We start from the raw sequence: 17,599 nt of genomic DNA, 5'->3' as shown, positions 1-17,599 counted from the left end.
CACTGCGCGGCAAGCAACTTACGTCATATCTCGCGCTCTCGACAGGATAGGAACTTCCTGCGTGCGCGTTCTTGGGACACCCACACAGAAGACTGGGCTGGAGCAGAGCATCTGTAAATTGTGTCACTTTGTCTAACCACTTTAAAACATGAATGCCGTGTGGTTTATGAGTCTTCCAACACAATGATGCCTGTGCCATTATTAATATATTGAAAACAGACTCACATCAAGACAACTTTCCTATCATATGCAAATATCTATGAGAGCGTAAACACCTGCCGATATCAATGCACAGAAGGCAAGTTCATTTGTATAGCACCTTTCAGACACAGAGGCATTGTAAAACACAACCACATTACAATAGGGAAAATAAATACTAACCAAATACTTTATCGATTTAATTTATATGTTAAAGTGCTAGAATACAAGTACTAATATAGTACTAATATAGAATATAGTACTAGAATATAAATAATGTGCATAATGCGACAATATAACACAAGTATACATGCAGTATTAATCAAAGCATTGCACAGTGTATGCAGATATAAGTAAGGTGAACTGTAAGTGGTGGTCAGAAGTCACAAGTTCACACACGTGCACACACCTTTCCTAATCCCTGTAAGTGATTAAGCCTCACAGGAACGAGTCAGAGCCGCGCTGAAACACAAACTCACTGTGAAGACGTGATGAAACAACACTGTGTATGTGTCTGGGATCTTGTACTGACACCACTGCAGGTTGAAAAGAGGGGGAGGCCAGCATGGGTGTGTGTGTGTGTGTGTGTGGGTGGGTGGTGGTGGTGGTGGGGGGAGGGTGGTGGGCTGCATTGTGAGCACGATCCAAACCTCCTTTCTCACACTCTTTTTTCTCATTTATCACATATTCCCAAAGACATATGTCATGTGTAAAACTCAGGAACAAGATCATCTGTCTGTGGAAATGAAACCTCTCTTCAATTTGTCTGAAAAAAAGAGATTTGTTGAACAAAAATCAATAGTCCACTGCTAATCATTAATAGCAGTTCAACTACATGAAAATAGATGGGATGAAATATTTATGGATGTATTTGATAGTCAGTAACTGTATTAATGTTGGAGACATGTCCAATTGCAAAATAACCTTGTCAAAATGGCTTAAAAGTTCTCATCCTTCCAACCTTTTGATCAAACTCACAACATTTGTACTGATGGTTGGATATCGTAGTTCAGTGCCACAATGTACACATGGTATTGCAGACAAAACTGTTCTGTAAGTGGAAATGGGTACAAGAGTGAGTGCTAAAGACACTGTTCACTGTTCATGCCAGGCTTGAACATCTTTATCATGTCTGTTTTAGAATAATACTTTAACACATTGAAATAGTTGCTGATATCTTACAAGTGTGATTCCAATTTAAGAGAAAGGGGACAAAATATGGAGTACTCATTCAGTACATACATGCATTCTAGTGTTCAACTGAGTTTTACACAAAGTGTGAGGTTGACAAATTGCTCACTGTTGCAAGATTTCCTCTTTGTTTTCTGAGACGTGTTTCTTTGCTGAGCTGCAGTGGAGGGATAACAAACACTGCCCTATCAGAAGTCTGCTGAGTTGGATTGTACTTCTGTGTCATAAAAACAGTGCCGGAGGATCGTAACTAAGTATATTTCCTCAGAATCTGCACTCAATGAGGTATTTGGTCTCTGAACCCTTCCAAAAACCCGTTGGGGCACATCTCAGATGTCTGTGAGTTGTTGGCAATATCACCAAAAAGAGACAATCCCCATTGAAACTTTTCAGTTTCTTTAACAGTAAAATAAGGTCAAATCAAGGTTAAATCATCCAAAAAGAAAGACAAAGCAAACAGATGTGTGCATCACAATCTGTTTCCTCTCCAGTTGACCAGCCCTTAGATTAGTCTGGTGACCGTTGGAGAGGCCTGACTCTTAGGCCTAGAACCAGCAGACTATATCTAACTTTATATAGATGCACAGCCAATGCTTTTTACACATTGATGCTTTAGTATTAACAAAGCTTAATTGTTTTACAGGTTCACCAATCAATAAAGCCTGCGAAACAAAAGCTACCAGTAAAAGCAGTTCTTGTTAATGTTTACACTGGGCCAATACAACAGCATCTACAGCGGGTGATGAAAACTGCCCAGAACATTACTGGTACCATCTACATCCTCGATCAGTGATATTGGTGACAAGAGGAGCCTGAGAAGAGCTAAGAGGATATTAATTACAAGACTTAACCCACCCAGACACATCCTGTTCCTGCTATGTGCAGAAACACAGTATCACCTGAGGAACCACCAGACTTCAGCTCAGCTTCTTTCTTTAGCCTGTGAGACGACTTCAGTCATCCCCACTCTTCATATACGATGTGGTACGTTTTGCTTTTGTGTAGCAAAACGGAACTATAATCTGCATTCTATTATGGTGGCATCCAATTCTAACTAGTTCTTCAATCATGGACTCCGTGTTTCCTGCTGGTAAGAGAGGTGGGTGGTGGTGAGGAAGCAGAAAGGGAGCCACTTAGTTTGGTAAAAAATCTGCCACAGAGGAATTGAGCTGACAACTTTCTTTAACACAATGGATTTGGAATGAAACAATCAAGATGTGCTTTCAGTGCAGACTTTCAGCTTTAATTTGAGGGTATTTACAGCCAAATCAGGTGAACGGTGTAGGAATTACAACACATTTAATATGTGGCCCCTTCTTTTTAAGGGACCAACAGTAATTGGACCAAATAACATAATCGTCAATGCAATTGTCACATTTAATACTTGGTTGCAAATCAGGCTGAAGTCTGGAACCCATAGACATCACCAGATGCTGGATTTCATCCGGTGATGCTCTGCCAGGCCTCTACTGCAACTGTCTTCAGTTTCTGCTTGTTCTTGGGGCATTTTCCCTTCAGTTTTGTCATCAGCAAGTGAAATGCATGCCAATTGGATTCAGGTCAGGTGATTGATTGGGCCATTGTAGAACACTCCACTTCTTTGCCTTCAAAATCTCTTTGATTGCTTTAGCAGTATGCTTTGGGTCATTGTCCCATCTGCACTGTGAACCGCCGCCCAATGAGTTCTGAAGCATTTGGCTGAATATGAACAGATATTGCCGGACACACTTCAGAATTCATCCTACTGCTTTTGTCAGCAGTCACATCATCAATAAATACAAGGGAAGCAGTTCCTTCGGCAGCCATACATGCCCAAACCAAAACACTACCTCCACCATGGAGGTAGTGAACACTGATGAAGTGGTATGCTTTGGATCATGAGCAGTTCCTTCCCTTCTCCATACTCTTCTCTTCCCATCACTCTGGTTTAAGTTGATCTTTGTCTCATCTGTCCATAGGATGTTGTTCAGAACTGTATAGGCTCTTTTAGATGGGTTTTTTTGCAAACTCTAATCTGGTCTTCCTGTTTTTGAGGCTCACCAATGCTTTACATCTTGTGGTGAACCCTCTGTATTTATTCTGGTGAAGTCTTCTCTTGAGTCTTGACTTTGACAGAGATACGCCTCCTGGAGAGTGTTCCTGATCCAGCCCACTAGTGTGGAGGGGTTTTTCTTCACCAGGGACAGTTGATTTGGCCACATCTAATGTTTTTGCTATGTCTCTGATAGGTTTGTTTAGATTTTTTAGCCTAATGATGGCTTGCTTCACTGATAGTGACTCTTTGGATTTTATATTAAGAGTTGACAGTAACAGATTCCAAACACAAATACCACACTTGAAACGTACTCTAGACCTTTTATCTGCTCCTTGTCAATTAAATAATGAGTTCATAACACACCCGGCCATAGAACAGCTGAGCAGCCAATGGTCCAATTACTTTTGATCCCTTAAAAAGGAGGAGCCACATATGTTGTAATTCCTACACCATTCACCTGATGTGGATGTAAATACACTCAAATGAAGTCTGCACTTACAGCACATCTTGATTGTTTCATTCCAAATCCATTGTGGTGGCGTACAGAGCCAAAATGATTAAAATTATGTCAATGTCCAAATATTTATGTACCTGACTGTATATTGTACACACACACACACACACGATAAAGAAAGGAGACAGAATCCAGCAGATACAGCTCTCATGTTTTACACTTGTCAATACAGTTAAACTGTTGTTTCCTTTTAAACAGAAAAGGCATCAAATACACAAAGTCCAATTTCAAAAAGCCATTATATAAACAACCCACATATTACTGTGCTCTAATTTAACTAAGACATATCTTTTGTTGATGAAGTATCTTAAGAAATATGTGTTCAATTTTTAATACAATGTGTAAAATAAACTACTTTACTGACAGTGACTCAAACATCGCCTTGTTTATTCCCTCCAGAGGCAATGAAATAAAAGGAACTGCACAGTTGGGCCAATAACTCAAAAGTGTTATTTCACAGAGCGCGTTAGATCCTCTTAGTGCAAAGCAAATAATCAATGTGCTGACAAAGAGTGACTGCAGTTCCACACAAAGCCTTCTCATGTATGGCGCCAGCTGTTAAGTGAAGAGCACAACCATGGGCAGGAGTCATTAAGAAATACAGCCAGATGACGTCAAACTTTTGTTACTAACTAGCTATGTATCATCCCAGGATTAGGCCTGAGGCTACTCAGTGGTACAACATATTTAACAGAAAACCTGACTTCACAAAAAAAAAAAATTAATAATCAAGGAGAAGCTGCACACTGAAACATTTCCATTGGGAAATACAAACAGAAACCCAACATTGGTTTTAAAAATATGCAACGGACCAATTAGTGTCGATAAAAAATACATATGAACTGTATATAAATAATGTCACTGTGTGTCACCTTTCACTCAAACCAGAATGATATGTAGTGTTAAGAAGTAGTGTAGATGTAACATTTGGATCAAACAAGAACTGGACCTGGTTCGGCCTAACGTCTGTGTAGTACAACAGCAACTGGAGTAAACTTGTAGGAGCCTGCCTGCTGCTGGATACAGGCTGAGGGTGAAGGCAGTCACAGCCAAACTGAAGCACCACCCAAAACTACATTAGTGAAAGAAAAGTGTCTGCCTCCCTCATTAGAGTACAGTATTTTGTAGTGTGTTTTTCCTTTTTTACTTAGTGTGTATTCTTTTTAAGGACCAGAAAACCAGTTTGCTGAAACTGAAACACCCATGGCGTCTTAAAATATACATGAGTGTCGGTAGATTAGATCACTGGTGGGGTGATGGTGTGGAGGTGAAGTGGACCGTGAGACGGCCTTGTGCCTCAAAGGGCGGGGCTTAGAAAAAAAAAAAGAGAACACATGCTGCGGTTCAATTGTAAAGCATGGCTCAGTTATCTTAGGGGGGAAAAAAAGCCTTCAACATATCTTTTGAGAGTGAAATGCCTGAACTGTTTGGAGTTACAGTACTTGGAATCTGTACTGTAGTGAGCCTCTTGCAGATTACATAACAGAAAAGGGCTCCTGCTCAAAACCCCTGGTGTGCATTTGCTCCCACCTAAAAAAAAATGGATTTTGTTTCTCATAGCAACACTTGCTTTTATTGAACGTGGAGCTGTTTGCTCTTAGCTACTGTAAATCATTTGGCTTCTCCCTGGCTACAGGCCAGTAGAGACTCTGGGTTCTTACAACAGAGCGTCATCATTAAGTGGCTCCTAAACGGCCAGACATAAAGGGAGGACAGGGTGCTAATGTGGAAGCAAATGCACTGCAGACTTGCTGATCTGAACACCAAATATAGAAAATAATAGATTTAGGAGTAAAAGAATAAAAAACTTATTGCTTATTGTCAGTGGGTACCAAGTTAAATTGAGCTGAAGACCCACAACTGTAAAACAGCTCCGACACGTGTTAGGAGGTATAGGGGAGGATTTAGGACAATAGTCTTCCATTTGTTTCCGTTTCTGCAGGTTAACATCAGAGACCAGTGTTGGGCACAAAGCGGTTTTGCTGTGGGCACAGTGGCAATGCTTGAGGATCCTCAGCGATGTGGCTAGGGCCCGGGGGTCCCTCCTTCCTCCATGGTGGCCGGTGGGTTGGGGTCCTTGTGGAAAGGAGTCTCCTTGTAAATGAACCAGCAGTTACTGGCCCACAGGATCATGTTCAAAAAGCCAAATATCTGTAGAAAGAAAGGAAAACAGATGAGATCCTAAGTGACAACAAGTGATCATAAAGTGTGATACAACGGCAGTCTTTAAAGCAAGAAAGCCACCAATTTATGTACTTTAAAGACAATTACTAAATATGCACTAATATGTCCAATAAACCAAAGTCGAACATTGATGTTATTTAATTTTTTTTTAAATGTAAAGCTCAGTTGTCTTGTTTTGCACAGCTGTGTGGTTGGAGTGATTACATCCAGAATAAAATCTGTCCATTATGTTGAAAAGAGATCTATTTTCTCAAGATCTTGTCGTCAAACGCTCAACTGGAATGTGCAGTTTGAATCTTGGAGCAGACAAGATGTGTTAGACACATTTTTTATAACACCGTTTCCTCTGTAGGGCCAGCATGGTCCCTCTGAGAATTGTAGGTTTCTTCAGAAGGAAGTCTGGAACGTAAATGGTAAATGAACCTGTACAGTGCTTTTCTAGTCTTCCGACCACTCAAAGCGCTTTAACACTACATGACATCATTCACCCATTCAGAATCAGAAACGTTTTATTGCCACGTAAGTTATTACAAACGAGGAATTTGTCTTGGCGGATGGTGCATCATAAAACACAACAACAACAACAACAAGGAACATTTAACACCCATTCACACACTGATGAGAGGAGCCACATGGTGGCAGTATTATCAACCATTCATACACATACATACTCCGTAGGCGTACTCCTCTGTACATACTCTGCAGCTACGGGAGAAATTAAGGGTTAAGTGTCTTGCTCAAGGACACATCGACATGGGGTAGCGGTGCCGGGGATCGAACCGCCGATCCTCTGATTGAAAGATGACCCTGCTTACCACTGAGCCACAGTCGCCAAGGTCTGTAGCATATGCACTACTTTACTGTAACTTACCACTGAGGCATTGAGGCGGCCCATGGAAGGGAACTCTCCAGGAGTACAGATGTCCTTGCATGTCAGGGTCTGGACTAGTTGGTCTGGGTTAGTGGCCCATTTGACATCAGTCAGGCCTTTGCCCCAGGCTGAGGAGCACACAAGCCACAGGAAGGCAAAGGCAGCAGTCACCACCAGGTCCTGGTAGGGAGAAAACAGCAAACACACATGCATTAAATTCACATACTGTAAAGCAGTGGTTCTCAAATAGGGGTATATGTACCCCTCGGGGTACGTGAAGGCACTCCAGGGGGCATGCAAGACTTTTTTAGAAAGGTATTTGAAATATGCATCCACTAAAAAATAATAAATAATATATATGATATTTATATAATAAATATTCAATACAATCTAAGTTTAAGTTCATAAACTGAATTGTACATATTCTATATTAAATCAGACACTGATGGCACACCACTGTGTATTACAGGCTTACAAAATGACGTGCTAAAAATGCTTTGCAATGATCGGGGGGTACATTACTGTACCACTGCTGTAGAGCAGGGGTGCCCAATGGGTCGAAGGTAGTGCTAGAAGATCGCATGACATTCAAAGGTTTTTAAAAAACTTTATTGACAAAATGCAGCTCCCGATGTGCAAATTAACAGGCTCATTCGAAAGAGCTGCGCCTCGCCTGGAATCCAGACAAGAGCTGGCGGCCGCAGCAAGGGGCGGAGTCAAAAAACTGCGGCCGTAGGATTGTGTGGTCTTAATCTCAGCACCCACAGCACTGTGATATAGTAAAGGCATGTGTCCATTAAGTGTCTCTATGGCAGAGAAGTGTCTGTGCTTTATCGACCAAGCAACACATAACCGCTCTAACCACTGTGTAATGGACTAGCATCGCTCCTGTGCTTTTTTATTATCTATTTGTAATACGGTTTTGTTTTCCTCACCATGAGTAAAAACCGGATGCTTGCCCTCATACTTTGCATGGATGAGCTTGTCACCGCTCTATCTAACAGCTGTAATGTGAGAGCAAGGAGGACGATCCGGTGGAGACGGGTAGGTGATGAGAGCACAACGTTCACCGGCAGCATTCACAGTACACTCGGCCGATGTAACAAACTAACAGACTTTTTGTTCTTTGTCATGTTAGTGACGTCACCAGCCGGTTTCAGAAAAGTTCAGGGATTTTCAACTTCAAGAGCTGAGAGTGGTCGCACAAAAAAGGTGGAGGGCTCAGAAAAAAAGACGTATGTGCCAAAAGTGTGAAATACGCACAGGACCTTAGGTTAGCCTTTGGCTCTGCATAAACACAAAAGTAAACAAACTGGATGGATCTGTTAATCCAACTGGATTCCTGAGATTGTATTTCATGTCTTACTGAAGCCTTTATTAACGTGCCTCCACCACATTGTTCTGACACAAGGCAGTTTATGGTCTGAATGGCCGAGAAGTAAAGAAACACCTCCTTTCACCTCAGGCTGGTTTGTGTGAATAGGGTTAGTAGGTATGTAGACGGCTCACTGACGACCGCAAGATGTGTACTCACGACGATGGGACCACGGCTGGTCTGGCGGTAGACGCTCTGGTAGCCCAGGTAGAGGATCAGAGTGGCGGTGCAATAAAGGAACCCAAACACGCCGACGGACACAAAGAACTCTGCCGAGGAGGAGAAGTCGCCCTGCAGGAAGGTGTTATTGGATTTACTGCCGTTGCATGACTCTATGAAATAATGGGTCGCTGGCAACCTGCAGGGAGGGTGAGAGAGGGAAAAGGAGCATTTAGCCGTCGCTCTGATGACCGCTCTTTACGCTCTTGTGTAAATTCAGAGAAAACAAGTCCTCACCTGGGTTACTCTTCTATCCAAGGAAGGCAAGAAGAGAGGACATGAAAGGGTTAAGCCAGACTGTTTTTTGTGTGTCACTAAGACCGTGTGCACAATTTAATCAGAACTTTAAACTCTTGGGCCGAGATCAGTTTCATCATAAAGACATTTCACATTGACACTTTCTTCAGACTACAATTTTTATATTTAAAAAATGTGTTAGGTCAATTGTCAAAATGACATTTTCACATCAAGTAAAACTAGAAATTTAATCACCAATATAAACTAATGGTTAAAGAGAAGATACTTTTGGACAACAAGGGAGTGCTAGTCCCCCAAGAAACGTTATAAGTTTTTGACTTGATTATAAAAATTCAGTGATGTGAATAAACATCAGCCTGCATAATGCATATTACTGGCTGCTTTGATCAAATTGCATTGGACCTATTCAGCGCAATCAATGTCAGAAAGAAATATAAAGCAGGCTGCCGCCGAGGGAACAGAAAGGAAAAGGATTTTGTCTAATATTATTGCCCTGAACTGAAAACTACTTCAGAGTAACTTTTTACTGGATGTTATAATAGTTGGCTGTTTTAGTATTGTAACATCAGCTACAAGACTTCCTTGTGTCCTTCAGTGCTGCAGATTCTATAGTTGCTCTCACCAGATGTTACATTTAGAATTTGACCTCAGTGAAGTCCTTCAGTAAATAAGAACAAATGTGGTTTAGAAAGTAGTGCAGCAGTCCTTAAATACCCTCCAGGTCTTGTCACTTTGTTTCTGTTGAGCACTCTGATGCTCTCAGATCATTGCTCATGCAAGATGCCAGCAAAGTCTTGTGACAAAAGATATGGTAGCGATTTGATCGTATCATGACAAAAGTATGTTGTTCAAACACATTATTATGAGCAAGCTGTAAAATAGGAGTGCCTCTCAGAATTTCAGTCATATCACAGAACACAGTTTATGGCACTAAAGATCATTTATATTGTATTGTGATGAATGCCAACCGTATGGCCCTGTCCTTTTTTTAAGAGACAGAGAGAGACAGAGAGAGACAAAGAGAGAGAGAGAGAGAGAGAGAGAGAGAGACAGAGACAGAGACAGAGACAGAGAGAGAGAGAGAGAGAGAGAGAGAGAGAGAGAGAGACCGCCAAAGGGAGAAGCAGGGGGGAGGATGTTAACCTGCAGAGACACTTCTTTCCACCAGATGATGGCAGTATTCTACAGTTGTCTGGTTTGAGAACTGAACAAGTATGTTTTTATGAAACAATGTGCATGGGAGCACTCATTTCCTACAGTACCTGAACGGGTAGCCAAACACAGGATTTGTAGTCTTATCGGCAACTCCTGGACATTTGACTAATAACTGGGTTGACCCAGAGTAACCTCCAGTGGTGGCAAAGGCAAAGATGGTGAAGACCTGTAGAGGCAGACAAATAAGTGAGGGTAAGAGGTTGTAAACATTTGTTTGATGGTCAGCAGTCTCAAGCCATCGGGCTTTTAGTTTTTAATCAAAATCAAACCTGATTCTGCTGCTTTAATCCCAATTTAAAATGGGAAAACTAATTCATAGAAATTTATATAATCTTAATAAAAGGTTCGGTGACCGCACCATCTTTGACCTGACAGAAGTCTATATATTTGTAAAGATCAAGTTAAGAACATTTTAAACCTTTTCGGTTCAGAAGTCAGTCCCTATGTTCAAGTCAATATAAAGTTGATATGATGGCTCCTTCTCCCTTCCCAAAGGTACGGCATGCATTATGAAACAACTCCTCCCTGCAGTTGTCACGTCCTTGTTCCACACAGGAAACTCCCTCCCTGTTGCTCAAAGAGCTGAAAGCAAAAGCAGCAATCCCTTTAGCATGACTCTGATAGACCACACATTGAGCTTCAACCAGTCTAGCTTATGGTTGGACTCCATTTTTGCAGAGGAGTTAATACTATACTCGTATTCTTTAAAGGATCAGGCAGGTGATAATTTTTCTTCATTCAATGAAAAGAATGAATGTGCTGAAACAAAATTATTTCCTTCTGATTCAATAACTAGATATTTCAGAAACTACACTGTCCAGCTGTCTCTATGGTACACCATCATTACAACTCAATGGTTTAAGGGACATGTTATGCAATATCATGGACAAAAGCAGGGACATTCTGAATTAAGCTCACACACTCACCTATACTTCAGGATGATCTCAACGTACATAAATACATATTGTAGCTATGCCACTTCTTACACATAAAGTATTCAATCGCTTGGTGTTTTTGCTTTATTCGCTGCATTACAACCTGCCAAAGAAAATGAGTTTGGATTTGATGTAAATAAATGAAAATTTGGAACTGAAAGAAAAGAAGAAAAAAAAAACTTGTTTTCAAAAATGTGAAAAATATTAAAATTAATAGTGCCCTTTAAAAATATCTGGTGCTACCAATAACTTTCAGAAGTCACATCATTAGATTAAATAAAGTCCAACTGTGTGCAATTCAAGTGTCACATGATCTAATGGAGCACCATTAAATCCATCATAACAAACCACAACAAACTTGGCAAGAGTGGACTAAAGCTCACGGACCAGACAAGGAGAGCATTACCAGAGAGGCAACAAAGGGACCAAAGAAGGCCCTGAAAGAGCCACAGAGATCTGTGTCCGTTAGAATATGACATATTTTGGAGCAGTTGTTAAACATGTATGTATTCAGAAGAAAACGATCAACCACAGTCAGGTTAGGGAAGTCAAGAAGTGTTTAGAGACTTTCTAACACACTGGTGATTTGTTTTGTTTTTTGATGAGATTTGTTCACAATGAGAAAAATATGAAATAACACCAGCCTTATTCTAGCGTTCCAAAAGAAACTGCTCAGTAACCTAAACGTTGTTTAATGGTTGGTTTTCCCCTGTTTTAACTGTTCAAGTGAACTGCAAAGTGGAACAGTACTTGAAAGGAGAATTAGACAATTCATGTACATAGAATATGAAGATGAACTCATTCATGAAGCAGGGGCAACTATTGCAGAGGAGTTTTTTCTGGTCGGCCTAAAATGACCAGAGATAACTGAGCACATTCAAACCATGGCAGGTCTCTAATCTCTTTAGGGGACAGGGAGCTGGTACCCTGAGTTAGACTGTTGACAGATTAATGTATACTACTAAAATGCAGTGGTGGGCCGTCAGGGCCTGCTAAGCCTTTACTGCAGGCCTAAACAGAATCACAAAGTTATAGCTATTTTATAATTTAATTGCTTTTCACAAACACACTACATAATTATTTTTCCTCATCAGCTTATTTTCTCAGTGCACAGTTCCTTTTCTTCACTGTTGCTCTGCCTTCAGCCTTAAGCCTTCAGCCAGCAGCACTGCTTTTCAGGGCAACAGTCTTTCATCTCATCAGATTTTTTTTCTCTCCGGTGTCTCAATGGAAGCCTAGCAGTTCACGAAGGCCTTTGCAGATTAAAGTACGCTGAGAGTGGATGTTGTGGTTGATTGTCATTGTCTTCGACAAATCAGATTTTTAGTTTGACAATCTGGGCGGATTATTTGACGTGAAGGGGAGATGACGTGGATGTGTATGTTAGTCAGTGGCCCAGCATGACCATTAACATGCACTGTGATTGGTCAGTGGGGGACAAAGACCTACTTGAAACTTCTAGCTTCAACCTTGAACCAAAAAGCTACCTTGCTAGTGGATTATGACTTGCTTGTGTACTGATGACACCTTTCGCACAGAGGATTACGAACATCTGGTGAGTGACATGCTGGCTGTGTAACTTTTTTCACATCTGCATTCATATTTAATCATACACAGCACTATTGCTGCTGGTCAGCCAGGACTGGGGCCGAGCCTCTCCCCTTCATGGTGCAGCAAATGCTGGAGGTGTGTGTGTGTGTGTGTGTGTGTGTGTGTGTGTGTGTGTGTGTGTGTGTTTGTGTGTGTGTGTGTGTAGTGTTTTAATTTTGTTGGATCGTTTTGTTATTATTAAATGTGACTGGTTGTTTGGTGGTTATTTGGACAACATGCATTGTTGTTGACCTTACAGGTTTGGGCTGGTCAAGTCAGTCAGCCAGGATGTGGTGCAGATATTTCTCATGCAGCACTGAGAAGACAACGCTGACGCTGAGGAGTTGTTACTGCAGGAGAATGAATGTCAGCAGAAAGCTTCTCGTAAAAGCCAGAAAAACAAGCTGATATCTTGCACTATGCTGACAGAGAGCAGACCCCAGCAGGAAGAATGGAGAGCAGAGAGGAACCCAGACCGTTTCCTTTGAACCTGACATGGACTGACTGTGCAGAATCACTGGGACACCACACCGGGGTTTTGCCAGACAGACAATCAACTGCTGTGCGACACAAACTGTAGTCAGAGGTATAATTCATTAGCAAAGCAGTCAAATTTCTCACACCCAGTAAAGTAAGCAGCAAGTTGGACTCAACTGGAACAGACTCTCGTGAGGAATCCACACTGGAACTTGTTTTGTTGACCTAACCATCCGTGACCTCCTCGCCATGCAGAACATATCTCTTTATATTACTTCTGCTTACTTCCTTGAGCCAGAACTACAACCACCTAGAGCAGGGGTCACTAAAAGGTGGACTGCGGTCTAAGTCCAGACGTCGTTGTCTCCGGACGCTGGACGGATAGATAATTGAGAATTATTACATTATTATGGATCACTTCTATTCAAATCGGTGCAGCTATTCTAGCGTTTACGGCTCTCGTTCAGCGGTCCAAGAAACATGTTGTAAATAATCTCACGTGATGCTCCTCTGCCCATCACATGTGTGTATTCCAATATGCGTCGCCCTTGACCTGAGTGCCATATTCACACACGGGAGCGACATGAGAAATGTGGACATTTTAACCAGAGCTTTCAACCAAGAATGGACAGGCTGTTGTATGTTTTTTCCCACAATCAGTTCAAAAGCAGTATGTCTAATATGTTCAGTGATATTAAAAGCAGCGATGTGATGCAATACGAGACAAAGCAGAGATCTTTTTGGCAAACTTATGGACTTCGATCCGAAATTAAAAAGGCACAGAAACCCACTCTAACCCTGACATTTTCTAGTAAGTTTACCAGATGTGACCTGCGTATCACTCAGATAATCTAATCCTACAAATAGTATAATACCAATGACATTAATTACTGTAGAATTTGAATGTAAACGTTATGAATGAAGCTTGCAGTCCTACCTTGGGAAGCGACCAAGCTCTTTTCTAAAGCAGGAAGTGCCTCGTGAAAGGGAATATGTCGAGTATACGTTGACTATGTTGTTAAGATCCTGACTGATGCCAATCTTTCTATTTATAAAAGGCGAGAAGTAAGGTGCTAAAATAAATTATTTATTTATATATATATATATATATATATATATATATATATATATATATATATATATATATATATATATATATATATATATATATATATACATACCCTCGCACGCACAAGTACTACAGTACCTAAGATCACTGTGACAAAGGGCACTCCCCTCTACAAACTTCCACCAATAAAAACCATCTGATTAGGGCATGTGATTGTTGCTCCAGTAGTTCCTCTCAAGAATAATGTCCTTTGTTCACTTACGCCCACATCTACTAAAGCACATTCCAAAATCATCAGGATCCTTTCCAGCGACATAATATTAGTATACAATGGGCCGAAGCAACGGGCCAGGCACCGAGGTGGACAGCCTGCAGTGGTGGAGCAAAGACAGCCAGATAAACAACAGGAACACACAGCGAGGGAGTGCAATATTTAGAAGCTTCATGCCCACTCAGGACTTTTGAGAATGGGTTTCATCTTTCAGGTATCTCTGGACCTCCACAACATTTCTCAGCTTTCATCTCAGCCTGGTTTGACCCACCCATGCCAATCTGACAGCACCCCAAATAAACCCACCAGACAGGGTGGGGAGTTCCCTGTGCAGAGTCCAGTATTCCACCCAGCCTCCCACCGAAGCATTCCGTAACTACCTCTCCTGGTCAGGGAGTGGCAGGACAGATACGAGAAAGCAGCAGCTAGTCACAAGATTCTGATATGAGCAGTTAGACATTATCTCAGGCCGGAGATTTCTTCAGACAAAAAGTTGTGCTTTATGCTTCTTTTCATGCTGAATGACTAATCTACAAGAAAATAATGAGCACATGTCTGGGAAACACAAGATTTAAAGTGATGCTTTTGCACATGCATGAACATGTGTGCGAGTTAGGGTTATAAACTTTCATTCATACAATTTAATATGTTCTATTGCACTGTGTTTAACGGTTACATACCAAATCACCTCGCCAAATTTTGTGTATGTGTAACGTACAATTAACAGTTTCTGATTCAGATAATAAATACAAGGCAATAGTGACCAGAACACAATGGCCAAACCCTTGCCTCCCATAGTGAGGACCCCCAAACATAAGATTTGCTGCTGCCCTTGTCCACGGCAGTACATTGCTTTACACAGTTACACGGCTCATTTATTGTTATTGTGCAATAAATGAACAGGTTTGCATTACGGAACACAGTTTGTAGTCCCATTTTACTACAGAAGAAAATACAGAAAAAAACTATATGTTGGAAGGTAGAGGATGAAGTCTAACAAAAAAAAAGAAAAAGAAGTTGTTCCGATTAGGATGCAGTAGCACAGGCTTTGCTACTGAGGTCATTGAATCTGCATTATGTATTGACTCTAGTATTTTTTTCAAGTGAGTTCAGTACAGTTTATTCGTGACAGTATATGAACTTGAGCATATAACTATGACTGCTGTTGCTGTTGCTGTTTGCGTGTTCTTTTAGAATTCAAGCTTTAACCACACAGACCGACTTTCTGGTCCTCCTATACTTGTTGCAACAGGCTTTACTTTGAAATTATTATCTGCCTTTTTGCAAACGAACAATGTGCCCTCACTTTAAAGTTGTATATTCAAGTACTTAAAAAGAAATTCTGCTAAACTGTTGAAGCATTCACAATGTTACCAATCACATGACTACCTGATGTATTAACTGGGCGGCATCGTGAGCATTGGGCAATAAACGATGCTAGTGGAATAGAAGCAAGGCTTATTAACTTGGCTCACTGAAGTAAGACTCGACAGTCCAGCAGAAGATAACACCTGCTATATATGTAAATTTCCAACAGGACATGGCTGCTGCACAAACACACGCCTTAAATACACACAGCCCGGCCTACTGTAACGGGGCATTGAGCACAGTAGCCTGCGTCAAACAGAAATACAGAGCACAAGTATTCACAGTCGCATTAGAGAGGGCCATTCCTGAGCTGCTTTCTTTATTTAGTAGGAGGTGCATTCAAATGACTCCTTACGAATCTCACACACTGGTGATATTAAGAGCTTGCTTAACTGAGCAGCAGCACATACACCCAAGCTATTATTTTTTAGCAGCTGGTGTTGCTCACAACAGCCGGTAGAGCTGGTTCACAGGAGCCCTCATTCAGACCTCTGTTTTCACTTTTGCTCAACTTACATATTCATGCTTTGTTGTGAATAGATTTTTATGTAACAACACATGGCATCAAGAACACTGAAGTGGGATTTTATGCTAATTCTGTAACAACCATTATCTTAGCAGGACAATTTCAATACACATGTCACAATATCTGGGAATTTCTTGGGAATTATTTCAGCTTCCCAGTTTGTTCCAGTCCATTGTTTTTCAAAGTAAAGAGTACTGCGGAGGGAGCTTAAACCCAGAACGTGGACACTCTCCTTTGGGTAAAAAGTAGCTACATGCATTGTAAATCTACAAGCTGTGGCACCATTTGACTCTGTAAACCAGTTCAAAGTCCAAGACTCCAAAGTTAAAAAATGAACAAAGCAGAAACAGAGGGAGCTGGTGAAATGATTCAACAGGTTTCTTAGTCTTTTACACTTCAATCCTTGTACCAGAGCATCTTGCAAACAACACAGAAGACCCTTTAAGTCTGGGAACGTTTCAGGGAGTAAGTGGAATTGACTAATGCTATGTTAGTAGACTATTAATAACGTCGGATATGAGGGCTAAACACAGATAGGGAGAATGTGCGACCTTAACGTGGTTTGGAGACATTTAAAAACATTCAGACTTTACTTTGCTTACCCATTCTAAGACACGAATAAATCCTAGAGGTTCTTTCAATGGTCCCAGGTCCAGAGAAAAGCCAGCCTTCAATTTCTGAGGATGACAAACAAGTTGTGTAAAAAATATGTTAAATGACACATGACGTGTTCAAATATCGCTAGCCAGGTGTACACTATTGCGCGTTTACATTGGGACCCACACAGCTAACTCTCGTTACCTGTTCGTCACCTTCGGCTAACTGGCCCTGCCCTTGTTAGCCAACCCTTGCTAGCGACATGCTAACGCTAACTCACGTCAACCTGGTTATTCAGCTAGCTCACCCACCTGAACAGTGTCCATTGAGACGTGCAACAGCTAACGTGAGAAAACAGTTTGGGTTTCCTTCCGGAAGTTGTATGTTTCGTTGTAAAGCTAATTTGAAGTTACTTAGAAAGGCGGCAAGCGACACAACAGCTACTGACTATCAACAGGCGACAGAGTAACAGGCAGCCAGGCAACTGATAAGACTAGTGTCAAACTCTGTACAACTGAACCTCTGTTTTACTAATCCACTTCCGGTTTTGACTTTTCAAAATAATGAACAAAATCATCGTATTCAACGACAGACTTTGACACATTTATTAATGTAATATATAGTTGCCGCATTTCAACTACAGAATATAAATTTATGAAAGTATCAACACTGGAATAAACAATTGTACAGTCAGATGTAGTCTGTG

General features: G+C 41.1%; 1 protein-coding gene across 1 annotated transcript; it reads right to left on the bottom strand.

Annotated features, from left to right (window-relative positions):
- Positions 1-4,068: 4,068 nt before the first annotated feature.
- sypl2a (synaptophysin-like 2a) lies at positions 4,069-17,418 on the bottom strand. Its single transcript, XM_068595023.1, has 6 exons — positions 17,205-17,418; positions 16,899-16,973; positions 10,108-10,226; positions 8,528-8,726; positions 6,994-7,173; positions 4,069-6,089 (listed from the first exon to the last, which is right to left on the bottom strand). Exons 1-6 carry the CDS (start codon positions 17,217-17,219, stop codon positions 5,964-5,966), a joined length of 714 nt encoding a protein of 237 aa, XP_068451124.1. The 5' UTR covers positions 17,220-17,418; the 3' UTR covers positions 4,069-5,963.
- Positions 17,419-17,599: the final 181 nt, after the last annotated feature.

This window comes from Clinocottus analis, unplaced genomic scaffold (genome assembly GCF_023055335.1).
Source record: "Clinocottus analis isolate CAN_PGR_092001 unplaced genomic scaffold, fCliAna1.0.p SCAF_3, whole genome shotgun sequence".
Classification (NCBI taxonomy): domain Eukaryota; kingdom Metazoa; phylum Chordata; class Actinopteri; order Perciformes; family Cottidae; genus Clinocottus; species Clinocottus analis.
Note: the sequence above shows the minus strand (reverse complement) of the source record. Positions and strands in the feature narration are given on the sequence as shown.